The 12649-nt window shown below is 59.1% G+C and overlaps 1 protein-coding gene across 1 annotated transcript in view; it reads left to right on the plus strand.

Moving 5' to 3' along the window:
• ARHGEF17 (Rho guanine nucleotide exchange factor 17) overlaps positions 1-12649 on the plus strand; it is a 32229-nt gene that overhangs the window by 13419 nt on the left and 6161 nt on the right. Inside the window, exons 2-12 of the mRNA XM_062567462.1 lie at positions 3860-3937; positions 6817-6999; positions 7649-7765; positions 8095-8187; positions 9247-9423; positions 9785-9835; positions 10305-10414; positions 10627-10712; positions 10835-10953; positions 12079-12292; positions 12540-12613. Coding sequence (XP_062423446.1) covers positions 3860-3937; positions 6817-6999; positions 7649-7765; positions 8095-8187; positions 9247-9423; positions 9785-9835; positions 10305-10414; positions 10627-10712; positions 10835-10953; positions 12079-12292; positions 12540-12613 — 1302 coding nt within the window. The remainder of the gene's footprint in view (positions 1-3859; positions 3938-6816; positions 7000-7648; positions 7766-8094; positions 8188-9246; positions 9424-9784; positions 9836-10304; positions 10415-10626; positions 10713-10834; positions 10954-12078; positions 12293-12539; positions 12614-12649) is intronic.

Raw genomic sequence — 12649 nt, forward strand, 5'->3', positions numbered from 1 at the left:
GCGGCGCCGGAGGGAGGCAGCAGCCGCAGCTCAACCGCGCTACGAGACAGCGGAGAATCCACTGCATTGGCTGGGGGGGGGGGATGCGGCGCTCCGTCGCTATGGAAACCGCCGGCGAGGGGGGTTCGTTAGATTTAATTAACGAAGCCCCCAGTGCCGCGCCGGCCCGGGTGCCCCCGTTATTCCCCGCGGGAGCGGGGAAGGGATGCGGGCGGGCGCCCCGCTCCGTGCCTCAGTTTCCCCTCTCTAGGAAAGGGGTGTGTGTGTGGGGGGGGGGAAGGGAATAAAAAAAATAAATACGTCGCTCTGAGCATCCCCCAAACTCCATCATCCTCCCCCCCCCCCCCCCCGTTTCCCACCGCCGCGGGCCGCGCTCCCGGGAACGCCGCCGGCTGCCTCTGCCGCCGATTGCTCTCGCCTGCCGGGAGCCCCCGCGGCGGCGGCGGCGGCGGCGCGGGCACCGGGGCGGCCGGACGCACGGCGCCCCGCACGCAGGCGCCGACGCGCAGCCCCGCGCCGCAGGCGGCCTGCAGCCCTCTCCTCTCCTGCGCGAGGCATTTGGGGGTTGGGGTTTCTTTTTTTTTTTTTTTTTTTTTTCCCTTAATAGCTAAACCGCATCCCCAAGAAAGAGATTGATTTTTTTTTTCTTCCTCCCCCTCCCATTTTATTCCCCTGCTGCCGGCCAACCTGCTTGCTGGGATTTTTATATTTCCCCCCTGCTTTTCCAGGAAGGGGGGGAGCCAGATTTTTTTCCCCCCCTCCCCCCCCTTTTTTTTCCCCCCTCCCTTTTCCTTTCCCCCCTTTCCTGGGCCGCGCGGGACGCACCGACCCCGGGACCCGCATGCTGCAGATGGTGAGGACTCTCGCGCAGTTCACCATCGCCCTGGAGGACATGCGAGACGTCGGGGACGGCATCGACGCGGCCTTCGCCGCCGCCGCCCCCGGCCTCGGCGCCGCCGCCGAGATGCCGGAGAAGGGCTCCCCGGGCAGCCGCGGCAGCCCCACGGACGCCGGCAGCGCCGAGGTGATGCCCCGGGGAGGGGGGAGGCTCGGGGGGGGGGTGCGAGGATGTTGGGGGGGGGGACAACGCAGCAGCGATGGGGGGAGATGCTGCCGGGGGAGTGGGGGGGGGGAGGAAAAACAAACAAACAAACAAAAAAAAACCACCGCGATCGCCATGGCAACGCCTCCGCGCCATCCTCATCCTCGCCCCCGCGGCATCCCCCACGGTGCGGTGGCGGGGGGGGGGGGTGGCAGAGAGCTGCCCTCCCCCCCAGTTCCCACGGCCTGGTCAGGCCCGCGAGAACCGGCAGCGATATTTTCCCACGCCGCCCCCCCCACCCCAAAATAGCCGCTGTGGGTTGGGGTGGGGTGGGGGGGCGAGGGTGAGGGGGGGTGAGCGTCTGGCCCCCGACAATGCCTCCGTGGGGTTGTTAACCCCTCGGGTACAGGGGGGGGGAGGACGCGGAGCGGGGGGGGGTTCCCCGCGGTATCCCCCTCCCCACGGCCCGGCCCCAGCACCGCCACCTGGGCACCGCCGCGGCGGAGGCAGGATGGGAGCAGGACGGGGAGAGGAGCCAGAGCAGACGGGAACCGAAGCGGGGAGGCGGCAAGCTGCCCCACGGGGCGGGGACGGGGTGGGGGGTCTTTGCCTTCTCGCGGCCCCGCCGCGGGCTCGTGCCTCTGCTGGCCTGCTCGCGGTGGGGAAACTGAGGCACGGGCCCATCCGTCGGCCGAGCGAGGCAAACTGAGGCACGGGCCTGTCCGTCGGCCGAGCGAGGCTCCGACCCGGGGCTCTGCCGGGCTCCGCGCGCAGCTCTGGGTCCGGTTTTCGATGCTGCTTCCTGCACTGGGATCCCAGTGTTTAGACAGAGCCCAGTGGAGATGGATGGATGGGGGGGGATTAGCGATCTGGGAGCGATAACGGAGGCGAAGGGCCAGGGGCCGGAGGGGGGGGGGACCCGGCAGGAAACCAGAGCAGCGCCGTGGCGGCGGATTTGCAGCGCTCGAGCGGCTGTTCGGCAGCGAGCGCGTTGCTCCCTGGGGAGCGGCGTGGGCGATGTCGGCCTGAATCTGCGGCGAGGAGGGTTTAGCTTGAACGTTAAGTAAAACTTTCTAACTACGCGTGTGTAATTGCAAGGAGCTTTCGCGGGGCCCGCGTTCCTGCTGCGAGCAGCGATGGGTGCAGAAAGCCCTGCGCCTCCAGCTGAGCCCGTCCCGCGATCCCGGCGTTTCTGCCTAGGGCACCAGAGCCGCCCTGGAGATGTACCCAGGGCCGCTGAGTGTCTCTACCCCCAGAGCTTCTGGGGCATCTCGGCACCAAAGACTTTTGGGGCATCTCTGCACTCAGGGCCTTTGGAGCACCTTGCACCCAGGGCTTTTGGGATGTCTCCATACCCAGAAACTTTTTGGAGCATCTGAGCAGATAAGGTCTTTGGAGCCTCTCTGCAGACAGGGTCTTTGGAAGGTCTCCACACGCAGGGCCACTGAAGCAGCTCCAAACTCAGGGCTCTTGGAGCATCTCCATACCATCTCCATACTTTGGTGGGCCTCCAAACCCAAGCAGAACATTTCTGTACCCAGGACAATTGGAGTGTCTCCACAGCCAGGGCCTGTGGGGCTTCCCAACACCCAGACCCCTTGGAGCATTTCCACAAACATGGCCCCTGGAACATCTCTATACTCAAGGTTCTTGTAGCATGTCCATACCCAAGGTCTTTAGAGCGTCTCCATACCCAGGGCTAAGGTAATGGAGATGTTCTATTGGAGGCATTGGAAATGCTCTGTTGGAGCATCTCCATCCCTAAGCTGTTGGGGCATCTCTGCGCCAAAGGCCACTGGAGCATCTCGACACCCAAGGCCTTTGGGAGAGCTTCATACTTAGGGCTTTTGGAGCATCTCTACATCCAGGGCCCTTGAAGCATCTCCTAAGCTGGGGGCACTGGAGCATCTCTGCACCCCGGGCCTTTGGGGCATTACAGCAACAAGGGCCCTTTGAGCATCTCTGCATCCAGGGCACTTGAAGCATCTCCATACCCAAGGGGCATTGCTGTACGCAGGGCATTGGGAGGGTGCCCATACCCAGGGCCGTGGAAGCATCTCCATACCCAAGGGGCATTGCTGTACCCAGGGCATTTGGAAGGTCCCAGGCACCCAGGGCTGTTTGAGCATCTCCAATCCCAGGACCTTTGGGGTATTTCTGCACCTGGGGCCATTGGGGCATCTTGCCCTGGAGGTGAGACGCAGGCTAGGCTTAGCTCCAGGGTGTCCCCACTTGGGGAACCAGCACGTCGGTGGGAACAGGCAGGAGGACTGTCCCCTACTCCCCACCACTCTGGCAGCTCAGGGGCCGAGCAGGCGCCGTCGGTAGCGCTGCCGCATCCCCAGGGGCCGGACGCTGGAGCGGGAGGTCTCAGCGGCGCTGCGCCGGGGAGGTCAGCGGCCCACGGGAGCCGTGCGGGGAGCGAATTCCAGAGCGCAGCGCCCTCCTCTCTGCGCGCGGCGGGCGCGGGGCCGCGCCGAGCTCAGCCGCTGGGGAGCCCGAAGGGAGCCGGCACCGACCCATGTAGGGCTTTGTGAGCCGGGGCGGACTCCTGACGCGCCCAGCTGCTGGAGGAAACCAGGCGGCTCTGTGCAGTCGGTGTCATGTACTTCCTAATCCTCCCGGATTCCACGATTTGGGTGGAGAGGGAGCGAAGGGGAGCTGGACGTGAGCCGGGCTCCTCCGGCGTACGGCCGTCGCTCGCAGCCGTTGCCAAGCCGAGTGAGTGTCCCTGCAAGAGCGCGGCACCCGGCCGCTTGCTGTCCGTCACACCCCAGCGCCAGCCCCGAGTCTCACCTTGCTTTCCTCTCCTTGCAGGATATGAGGAAACACGTCATCATGACGCTCCTAGATACAGAGCAGTCCTACGTGGAGTCCTTGCGCACCTTGATGCAGGTAAGACGCCGGTGGGGTGCCGAGGGGCCGAGCCGCGTGGCACAGCGCGTGCCCCGACGTCCCGTTGCTGTGGCCGCTGGCCGGGAAGCGTGCATCCCCGCTAAACTGGAGACACTTTCTTCTCTGGGGGAGTGGGAAGGCAGCTACGGTGTGGGTGTTCCTGCAAGGCAGCGCGGGAAGCACGCCGGACCCCCGCGGCAGGGACAGTGGGGACGTTTGGGCCCTTCGACGTCGGACCTCAGTACTTCTGTGGGTGCCATAGTAGCGCCAAAGGGGTGGCAGAGACATCATGGACTGCGTGGGACAGGCAGTGGGAGCAGCGTGGAAAGAGGCACCGCTGAACAGGAGTGGGGAAGGTTACCTCATCCCCCCAAATCAGTCCCATAGCAGTTCCCAGCAGGCATTTATCCAAGCGCTCTCACCTGCGGCCCAGAGCAAGGCAGGCTTGTCCTCCCAGCAGATTCCCGGGTTTTTTCCCTAGAAAGCTCTTCCTCGCACCTCACTCCATCTCCTGGGTTGCTGCTGAAGGTTGTACCTTGCCACCCCATCTCCTGGGGGCTTGGGGACCTGTTCCTCCTCGTGGTACCTGTTACCACATCTTCCCTATTTTCTGCTCGGCTTAGGCACCTGCTAGTGGGCCGCAGCCATAGATTGAGAGCTTTTTAGATTCTTTTTTTACCAAAACAATTCTAAAATCCCTTGGAACTGCCAGGCTGGAAGGACCTCCCATGTTCAGAAGGTTATTGAAGATGAATGTCCTGGCGCAGCAGGTCTTCATTGGGCAGCACTTGGTTGATGTAGGTATGGGTTATCAGAACCCATCTCTGCAGGTGAAGTGCCAAAAAATCAGGCAGCAGGTGAATTTGGTTGAAGGCATACAGCCACCAGGGAGGGAAACGCATGTCGAATGCCTCTGTTGTCCACCATAGTCTGTGCAAGGAGTATCTGGTCCACTCAGTACCAATGCAGTGCCCATAAGACACCCAATGAGCTGATGAACCATGAAGGTGTGGGACGTTTTCATCTTCCCTGAACACTCAGTGAGTGTCTTCCCCAATAAATCCCCAGTGTGGCTGTTTCTGCAGTGGACCCAGAGGTGCAAGGATGGCTCTGCCAGATGTTGCTGCAAGAGAGAAAGGTGTCTGGTCTTAGCACAGGCATTGGTTTAAGGGAACAAGAGGACCCTGGCTCTAGTCCATATTTTGGAGGAAAGTGCATTTTGTTCAGAGTCAAACGGTGTCTCTACTGATCTTGGCATGGACTTGACTCTCACCTAGGGAGTCCCTAAGTCACATGGTGATGTCCCTGTGTGGTGTCAGCTGTCAGGCTGCAGAGGGCGAATCCACACTGAACTGTGCTGCAGCAGCATCCTTAGGAGAAATCACCCAATTTCGTAGCAGGTGGGATGCATGGTCCAGTCATGGCCTTGCTGTCAAGGAAGGGAAGTAGTGTACAGCCCTTCTCCTGCTAGAGCAATCTACAATAGGGCAGGCAAAGCAGATCAGGATCAAAATCCTTGGGCAGGATTTGCCCCTACTAACATGCAGAGTCTATGGCCAGGGGTGTCCACTGGAGGTAGAAGCATGGAGATCTGGTAAATGCAGATGATGACATTTTGGGTGCAATTCTGTTGATTGCCTGCAGGCATCTGCTTTGGGATGAAACTAATCATGGTTTCCCACTCCATCTGTATTGGCTGGATCTCCATGAGATACCCACCACTATCCTGAGGAACCTCATCCTCCAGGGGGATTCCTTCCTTCCCAGTGTCCACAGTTTCACTGGCTCAGAGGGAGATGTCTGAAGCGGCTCAAGGTTGATCCTGTCTGTTCAGTCTGTACTTGGCTGTAACTCTGGGCCAGTGCAATGCAAGAACCCACCTTGGCCAGGAGCATCCAGAACCACATTGCATCCTCACCTTGTTGCCCAAACACCCAAGCAAGCCCATGGTCTTCACAGCATCCTGAAGGACCAGGTACCAATCCACGCATTCAAGGCTTGAGGGATTCTCACAGAAGACACCATCTTCATCCTACATCCATTGCAAATCCAGCTCTGCTGTTGCCCAGGGCAGTGCTCCACTCCACTGTGTTGCCCTGTGTGGGGAAGAAAGCAGTCTTCATTGGAGAGCCCGCAACCTGGCATTCCTGTGGACCTCCTCACCCCAGGACATTGTGGAAGCCAGAAGCGTGAACGGAGTTCAGGAGAGGAATGGGTTGAGTTTGCACAGGACAGATCCACCTGTGGCTCTTAAATACTACAACCTAATACATTCTCTGGCTCTGGAAGGCCCTCAGACTCATGACAGGGAGGTGGTAATGGCCATGGAAAGAATCACCTGGGTTTTGTTCTGGTGGCACTGCAGCCATGGCCAGCTGACTTCTCAAGTTGGGGCTTGATTTATTCTGCTGGAAACAGCATCTCAGACAAGCATCCTGGCGTAGCAGCTTGGGTCACACCTGGCCACTGAGTGTAACTCAACTCTCCTCTTGCCCAGCCAAAAATCTCTGCTCTTGAGACCACCAGAGACATGGGTCCAGAGGAGGTCATGCTCTGGGGCTTCTTGTGTAACCGTTGCCCAGGGACCCATGCAACGTGTCCATGCTGGGATCTTGCCTGCTGCCCATGCCCATGTGGCCCCCATGTGCCCCAGTACCCATGGTCCATGGGGCCTGGGGTGGATGGGTGGCACCAGGGTTGGATGAGGACCCTGGGTGATTTGGGGAACTCAACTGCTAGTTCACTCATGGAACTCCCTGCTGCAGGATGCTGCAGACCTCAAAATCTACCTGGGTTGAAAAATTCATAGGGAAAAAGAAAAAAAAAAGAAAGAAAGTCTGTTGAGGCTCCAGTTGGATCCCTTTGTTTCTCCAACACAGGGTTACATGAAGCCCCTGAAGCAGCCTGAGAACTCGCTGCTGTGTGATCCCTCGCTGGTGGATGAGATCTTTGACCAGATCCCTGAGCTGCTGGAGCACCATGAGCAGTTCCTGGAGCAGATTAATGACTGCGTGCAAAACTGGCATGAGAAGCAGAAAGTGGGCGACCTCCTCGTGCAGTCGGTAGGAGCAGCTGGCCCCAGCTGCTTGTCCCTGTCCCCATCCTGTTGGAGCGCGTCAGGAGCATGAAAGGTGGCTGGGAGCTGAGGGGCAGGTCAGACTAGGTGGTCCCTGGCCCCCTTATGGTCAAGGATTTATTCCAGGCTCTGGGATTTGGAGGGGGGGGAACAAGGACTTAAGGCTTTCCCAAGCCAGCCAGTTGGGACCTTCCCAGCTGTGCCCCCTGTCCAGCATGACCAGTGTTCCCCCAAGCCTGGCGCTCCTTGGTGTCCCTTTGGGACCAGATGCTCACTCTGCACAGGAGTGCGTGGATGCAGCCCCAGCAGGGAAGGTCTCTGAGCAAGGAAATGATTAAAGGATGGGAAAAAAACATGTCTGAGCTGGAGAGAGAGAGAGAGAGAGAGAGAGAGACGATCTCCAGGCCCTTGGTCTGCTTAGCTTAACAGTGAGATGCTGCAGCAAGTGACTGGGTCTGCAGCTTTGCATTTCTGCACCGGGAGCAGAAATGTCAGGGCTGAAAAATCTCAGTGTGCAATGGGAGAGGCCTCCCCTCGCCGGGCGCCGAGCCTGGGCAGATCCTCGCGGCGAAGAAGGCGGCCACCATTAACCCTTGGGACCGCTTTCCCACACCCTGCCCCTCCACTCCTTGCAGTTCTCCAAGGATGTCCTGGTGAACATCTACTCCGCCTATATCGATAACTTCCTCAACGCCAAGGATGCCGTCAGGATCGCCAAGGAAGCCCGGCCAGCCTTTATGAAGTTCCTGGAGGTAGGTCCTTGGATGCGCACCTTCGGTTCAGAGGGCCCAGCGCAGCACCCTGCAGCACCAGGGAGCTGTGTGCCAGCCTGCCTGCAGGACAGCAGGAGCTTGTGGGAATCAGTTGGCGATGTGTGGCCAAACTGAGATTTTTTTTCCCCCATCCTCCTGGTTTTATTATGAAGGGATTTTAGTAAGAACCTGGGGATGGGGAAAAGAGTCATGCCAGGTCCTGAACTGGTATCACTCCAGCTCCTGGACTGGAAGCAGCCGGGGCAAGCTGGCTCCTCACTGCATCCCAACTAACGGGCCCGTTCTTCTCTCTTCCCAACAACTTGCAGCAAAGCATGAGGGAGAACAAGGAGAAGCAGGCCCTGTCCGACCTGATGATCAAGCCCGTGCAGAGGATCCCGCGGTACGAGCTGCTGGTGAAGGTAGGCAGAGCAGTGCCAGGCAGCCACAGGTGAGATCCATCCAGCTCAGCTCATCTGTGCAGGGGCTCAAAGCGGGATCATGGCCAGGGTTGACTGGCCACATGAACCGGGTTGCAAGAGGAGCTGCTTTGGGCTCTCTTCTGCATGCCACTGGGCCTGGATTTTCCTCTTTTGAGGAAACCCTCAGGTTTCAGGAGCCTTCCCTCACTTGAGAAAGCTCCCAAAGAGCCATCCCAGCAGCGCCTTCAAAATGCAGCCAGGTTGAGGAAGAGGGAGGGAATCTGCAGCAGCTGCTGCGATGCGTCCGCGAGGACACATCCATGCCCCAGATGACGTTAGGGATACAAGCACGTCACGGCTTGGCACAGGAAGGAAGAGCCCAGCACTGGGGCAAGGCAGCCACGTTGGGAGATCTCGCAGGGGCCAGCTAGCTCTGATTTCCCAGCATCAGCTAAAAATTGGCCACGAAGAACAGGGCGGTTTGGGGTCTTCATCACCGACTCTCTGGGTGACCTAGGGAGCTGGGTGACCTTGGGATGTTTCTAGCCTTTGGCTCGGTCCTTGCAGTGAGCTGGAGTCAGGCAGACGGCAGATAGCGACAGGGCTCGCCCCGATGCTGGGCGATGGCTGGGGCAGGAGTGTACACAGGACTTTTCCTCCTGAGCAGCCCGCTGCTCCCCCGTGCCTCAGTTTCCCTGTGCCTGAGGCCAGAGGCATGGCTGATGGCGGTGGGACAAGTGTTTTGCCACATCTGTGCGATTCAGGGTCGTGCTCTCAGGAACCGGTGGCCTCCTTGCACTTGGCAAAGCCCAGACTGGAGGTGACCGAACCTCCAGCCCACATGAAGCCCAGCCAGCCGGCCTGTGCGCACCAAGATTTGCCTTGGTTCATTGCAAAATGTTTCACGCCTGAGGCTGATTTCCCTCAAAATTGAGAGTTTGGGATTTTGCTTCCAAAACACGACAGAGGGTGCTGGCATAGCACTCACCAGCATCTCAGGCTGTGCAGGTCCTGAACATGGCCCAGGGGGAGAGCACCCAACTCTCATCCTCGGAACAGGACCTGCTGAAGCACACACCAGAGGACCACCCTGACCACCCCTACCTCATCGACGCCCAGCGCAACATCAAGCAGGTGGCCGAGAGGATAAACAAGGGCATGAAGAGCGCCGAGGAGGTGGAGAGGAACGCCCGGATTGTGCAGGAGATCGAGTCCCACATTGAAGGCATGGAGGATGTACGTGGACCACGGGAAGGGCTTGTAACAAGGAGGCTAATGAGCCTCTGAGCAAGGTCGGGAGGGGGAGAAGGCTCTGAGCTTTATGGCTGAGGCTGGAGGGTCCTTGTTAGACGTGGGGACCTGCCACAGCATTACATCCACACCTTGGGGCCAAGCAAAATCTCCGCTTCTCACTCCCTCTGCGCTGTGCTGGTCTTTGGAGCCCCAAATGTGAGCCCTGATCACCCACTGGCCCGGATGTAGCCCAGCTTTGGGAACTTGCATCACCCAGGGGGACTTTGCTGAGCCTTGGGCACCCTGGCACACAAGGGTGCAGCACCCACGTCTGTGTGTCTCACAAGCATCCTTGTCTTCACAGCTCCAGGCCCCACTACGGAAGTTCCTGCGTCAGGAGATGGTGGTGGAAGTGGTAAGAGCTAGCAGCCCGGTGCCCCACGAGATCGCTTCTCATCCCCTTCACCCGGGTAGTTTGTCTGTTCCCGGGCTGCTTCATGGCAGGGAGAGGTGGCACTGGGGAGTGGACAGCTGTGATCTGTGGTATGCGGGGTCCTGGGAGTCCCCATGGAGAAGGTCCTGGCTGGATGGAAAGGCAGTTAGGTGGTGGAAGGGTGGATGGATGCATGCACGACTGGACAGATTAATGGGCGTGCGGAGGGAGAGGTGGCCCAAATGACCACAGAGGTGGCACTGAGGATGAACAATGGTTTGTTGCCATCTTCTCCATCCTTCCTCTGCCCAAAGTGCTTCATTCATGTCCCAACTTGTTGGGCTGAGTCCAAGTGTGGCTCACGAGCACCAGCTACAGAGCTGGGGAAACCGGAGCAGGAGACCTAGCATAGCTGCTAACCCCTGCCCCGTTTCTCACCGTTGCTCTGCAGAAGGCAGTGGGTGGCAAGAAGGACCGCTCGTTCTTCCTCTTCACGGACCTCCTCGTGTGCACCACGCTGAAGCGCAAGTCGGGCTCCCTCCGCCGCAGCTCCATGAGCCTGTGAGTGCTGCCAGCCGTGTCTCCCATTGCCAGGGGGCATCCGTCCGGAGCATCCCACTCTGCTGCCTCCTCCGATGGCAGCTCGGTTCAAGCCGTTAGGGCTGTCCCTCCTCGTGTCCTCCACTCCAGGACCACTTCTAAGCTGGCAGGGATAAAACCTCGGTGTAAGCCTTGGGCCACGCTATGGCACTCAGCTGGCCCTTGCCTCACAGGTATACGGCAGCCAGCGTGATAGACACGGCCAGCAAGTACAAGCTGCTCTGGAAGTTGCCCTTGGAGGACGTGGACATCGTCAAAGGTCTGTAACCACCACTGCCTGCCAGCTGCACCCCCCAAAATCCCAGCGCTCGCCGCCCCACTCGGGTGAGGGGCAGGAAGGGGGTAGCAGGAGAGGCCCAGGGACCTTATCTCACTGCGCAGGTGCCTCGCAAGCCACCAACCGCGAGAGCATCCAGAAGAGCATCTGCCGCCTGGACGAGGACCTCAACACGCTGGGCCAAGTGAGCAAGCTCTCAGAGGGCCTCAGCTTCCCGCACCAGGTGAGGGTGCCAGGGCTCGATGTCTTCTCCTGCACACTCCGGGTGGGGGCCAGGTGGACCTGATCCAGGAACCCATCTGCATTGGGTCCCTCTGCACTCTGTCTGAGATGTGGCCACACAGCAGGGTCTCGGCCAATTGCTCCATGTCTCTCTCCATCCCTCCAGTTAGCTTGAATGCCTAATATTTAGGAGAAAAGCACTTTTGTTAGACATGTGCTGATGCTCCTTAGCATCTGACCAGGCTGGACTGATGGTGTCCATGCATTTTATCCAGCACCAAGAAGGGAAAGAGCCTCTTACCTTGTTGAGTGCCATCAATCCCTGCCTTTTTGCCTTTGCTGGCCAGCTTTTAAGTGATCACAGAATAGAACCATAGAATCAGTAAGGTTGGAAGGGACCTCTGGAGATCATCCAGTCCAACCTCCCTGCTCAAGCAGGGTCACCTAGAGCATGTTGCACAGGGTTGCATCCAGGCGGGCCTTGAAGATCTCCAGAGGAGACTCCACCACCTCTCGGGGCAACCTGTTCCAGTGCTTGGTCACTCTCACAGGGAAGAAATTCCCCCTCACCTTCAGGCAGAACTTCCTGTGCTTCAATTTCTGCCCATTGCCTCTTGTCCTGTCACATGGGACATTTTGGACTGGAATTTTGTTACCATCATAGGGAGGTGCTAGATGCCATCAGAGCCCCACTGGGAAAAGCCATTCCCTGCTCTGGGGGGCTCTCAGCAGGATGAAGAAGGCAGTAGATTTGGGCAGCCCCTTTCCTGGCCATGTATCAGAGCAAAAGCAGGGTTTAGCTGATCCCATCTGCCTGGAAAACCGTGAACAAGATGGGTTTTCACCCGGGGATGGGCTATTGGCCATGACTGTCTTCAGAGGACCCCAAGGCCACAAGCTTTGAAGGACCCCAATGCCAATAGCCCCAAAGGACCCCAATGCCACCAGTTCTGAGAACAGAGAAGATTTGGGGCAGTCTCAAAAAGATGCTTGGGGTCACCTACAGCTCTGGGCACTCAGCATATGAGTGGGGAGGGATGCAGGCAACACCATGGTGGTGGACCTGTCTCCTCCGTCCTCCTATCTCGGCTGTCCTTCGGAGCCAAACTGCTGTCCCTCTGCGCAGAATCTGGACGATGTCATCAAGGACCTGATGGCCGCCATACACCGGGAGTTGGCTGAGAAGCAGTCGCTGTCCTTCAGCATGTCCTTTCCTCCCAACAAAGTGGAGCTCACCACCACCAAGGCTGAAGGCACCGAGTCCTTCGTCTTCGAGTTCCCCAACCCTGATGCCCGGCAAAGCTTTGAGCAGGCCTTCGAGGATGCCAAGAAGAAGCTGGGTAACGGCGGGTGCCTGCTCTCAGGGCCAGCCTCCCACAAGGGCTGGGGACGTGGGGAGGAAAAAGCACCCGAAAGCCATCGCGTGCTGCTCTGCACCCACCGCCGAGCGGCTGGTGGCATCCTGGGGCAGCTGCTCACACCATGGACGTGGCTGTGTTGCTCCCCCGTCTGCAGAGCCCACGGGTGCCTCTGCTTCACCACCTCCTCTCCACCCTGTCCTTCTCAGCTCTTATTTTATACTCCCAGCATCCAGCAAAAACTGTCTGGACCCAGAGTTCCTCAAGGCCATCCCCATCATGAAGACGCGGAGCGGGATGCAGGTACTTGGCCACTGGTCCCTGTTTAAACTCTCAGCA

This window comes from Rhea pennata, chromosome 1 (genome assembly GCF_028389875.1).
Source record: "Rhea pennata isolate bPtePen1 chromosome 1, bPtePen1.pri, whole genome shotgun sequence".
Taxonomy (NCBI): Eukaryota; Metazoa; Chordata; class Aves; order Rheiformes; family Rheidae; genus Rhea; species Rhea pennata.